Source organism: Trachymyrmex septentrionalis, unplaced genomic scaffold, assembly GCF_001594115.1.
Source record: "Trachymyrmex septentrionalis isolate Tsep2-gDNA-1 unplaced genomic scaffold, Tsep1.0 scaffold37, whole genome shotgun sequence".
Lineage (NCBI taxonomy): Eukaryota > Metazoa > Arthropoda > Insecta > Hymenoptera > Formicidae > Trachymyrmex > Trachymyrmex septentrionalis.
Window position 1 is genome coordinate 9,569,384 of NW_017305536.1, and position 2,797 is coordinate 9,572,180.

The 2,797-nt window shown below is 41.2% G+C and overlaps 1 protein-coding gene across 1 annotated transcript in view; it reads right to left on the reverse strand.

Moving 5' to 3' along the window:
- The window catches only part of LOC108750769 (protein jagged-1-like), a 42,346-nt gene that overhangs the window by 21,984 nt on the left and 17,565 nt on the right, over positions 1 to 2,797 (reverse strand). Inside the window, exon 2 of the mRNA XM_018490496.1 lies at positions 2,217 to 2,513. Within this exon, the coding sequence (XP_018345998.1) occupies positions 2,217 to 2,513 (297 nt within the window). The remainder of the gene's footprint in view (positions 1 to 2,216; positions 2,514 to 2,797) is intronic.

Here is a 2,797-nt window from a genome sequence, read left to right on the forward strand (position 1 = left end):
CCGTCAGGCACCCACCGAACCCATCGTTGTGGTCTGAAGGAGGTACTCTCGACAGTCCTGTGAGGGCACGCCTGCTTGCGCACTCCAACGTCTCTTGAGAGGACTGTTTGGGGATTCTCGAAATCGCTCGTACATTATGCCATAATTACGTTAGACAACAACGTGGCGGTGTCTGGTCGTAGGTGGTGTGCTACTAATTGGGTACCGACAAGATGACTCTTCTGGCTTCCGAGGGAGATAAAATTTTTCCTAATGCACTGTACGATAATATCTATACCATCATCATTTTACGTTAATATTGTATTAAATAAAGTAAAAATGCCAATCGGGGCGGCCTACATCAGCTGTTCAGACGCACAGAAAATTCTTTATTTTCGCGCGAATGTAATAATACGAACAAACGATTCGACCCTTCAATTCGGATCCTTATCAATATAACTATAAACTATATAACAGAACTATATAACAGAAATGACATAAGGTAACGCAAATTCCAGGTTGATGATTCCCGATAAATTAGTTCGTTCCTCTTTATCCAAATGCTAAATTAGCTATGTAATGAATAGCCAAATGAATTATCAAAATATTAACTTGTACAAACACATAATATAAAAACTTACGTAAAGTACAACCGAAGCCATATACATTGCGTCACTAAGTAGAATCACATCGCTCATCAGATTGTCAGATTTGCTGCGTAATCATTCAAAAGAAACACAAAAACGAAAAATGAGAGAATTAAAAAAAAATATGTTTATTTTACTCGCGTATTGTTACATTCACACGAAAATAAGGCTTCTTTACGTTTCATCGATAGATTCTTTCGAGCCTCATTTTATATATTCGTTTAAATAAAGTATTAATATTTTTTTAAGTAAGTATATTATTTTAGAGTGTTATTTCCCGAGTCGTAGTTTTTACATTTTCCCTCATTATTTTTTAAATACAAGACAATTATCTTGCAAAAAAATGTGAAAAAAGGATCGCGATGATGGTACGACAATTCATAGAAAATTCGTGATTTTCAAATGTAGAAAATTTACATGTGAAACGGCTGTTCACAGTTGAGCAAACTGATTCATAACTGTAGAAAAAAAACGGCAAGATAAATTCGACGTGGGTGAACGATCGTAAAAATTTCGCCACGAGAGCGTTCACCAAGAGCGTGGGGTGAGAAAGAGGAACGCAGCGGGAGAGATGAAGAAACTGACGATGAGGAGTTACCAAGCGACTGGAACCAAACTGGAATTCTACGCAACGACTCGCGCGGATGAGAGATCGGCAGACCGGAAATTCCTCGCGCGGATTCGATAACTCTTTCGCGTCTCCTCGCCTTGTGGTAAACAAAGGAAATCAAGGCAAGGAAATTCGCGATTCATCCGACCGGCGATATATTATAGCGCGAGTTATAAACGCACGATTCCTACTCGCTGCTGGTCGTTAGCCTTATACGTTGCGAAAGAACGGTGCCGTCCGCCACACATTCACACTCGGCTAGCTTTCGGCGGTTTCGAGAATGGGGGAGCTCGAAGGAGAGAAGAAGGTAGTCACCGGTACACCCATATATATTTACAATGTCGGCCCCCGGAGGCGGCGTCGCTAATGAGACGCCGCCGTTCCCCGTCGGCGTCGTGTCACGGCGTCGATGATAAATGATCCGTGGCGGCCGATTCGTAAGCCCGAATGTGTCGTCTCCTCGTTACGACTTCATCCTCTCGCACGTCCATCTTTCGGCGCGACGTCATTGTGCCGGTGACCAAAGAAAATTATGGTCCCGTATATGTACATCGTACGCCGTCATTAATCGCGGGACATCGAATTAAGTCTCATCGTCTCGTGCGTACGCGGTGTAACGATCACGACCGGTTAGGATTTTCAGCTGACGTATGCGTTCTCACGGATATTAGGTGATGCTGCTGCGCCCGTGTTTCGCCATTTGAGCGACTTTCAGAGTGCCTTTCTTACTACTCTCGAGACGTAGCGTTAAATTAAACGCGGTCGTCTGAATCTCATTTATCAACATTAAATATCCGTATTAAATAAATAATATTAATAAACATTATAAATGGGAAAGTACTTGTCACGTGCAGCTGATAATGTTCATGAATCAGAATGAAATGTAAAACGTGTTCGTAAAATTTCTTTCATCACAGAAAAATCATTGTTATTTAAAAAATATAAATTCAAAAGCAGATTATTACGAAGTAACAACTCACCGTCCATCGGAAGGTGAAGTGGAGATGTAGAGTGACGGGGTCGGAGAGGGTGAAAGTGTTTTGGCCGAGGGCGTGACTAGATACATTGCCGAAGCTACAGGAGCCGATGGCAGTGACGTTCGACTGGTATTCCTTGAGACAGAGCCAGAAGGCTGTCGAGCAGGGCGTCGTACAGGGTGGGAATTCTCCCTTTCCGCCCCCGCCTCCTCCGCCGCAACATCTACCGTCCACCAGAGTGCCCCTGTTATTCGTCAGCGAGAGGATCTGCACCTCGAAGTATCCGCTCGCAGTTGTCGCCTGCAACAGCAAACAGAAACAATCCTTAGAAATAATTTTATTTGTTGTTCAACCATTTGTATTGCGATATCATTCTCAATGTATTATTAATTATTATCGTGATAACATCGTATTACATTGAATGTTTAACGTCTAAAAAATGCTTCTGAGACTAAAATAACTTCTGTCAATTTAAATAAAACTAAAAAAAAAAATATATATATATAACATCTAAGCACAAGTTGTTTTATTTAAATTGTCAGAAGTATTTTAGTCTTAGAAGCATTTATATATATATATATATA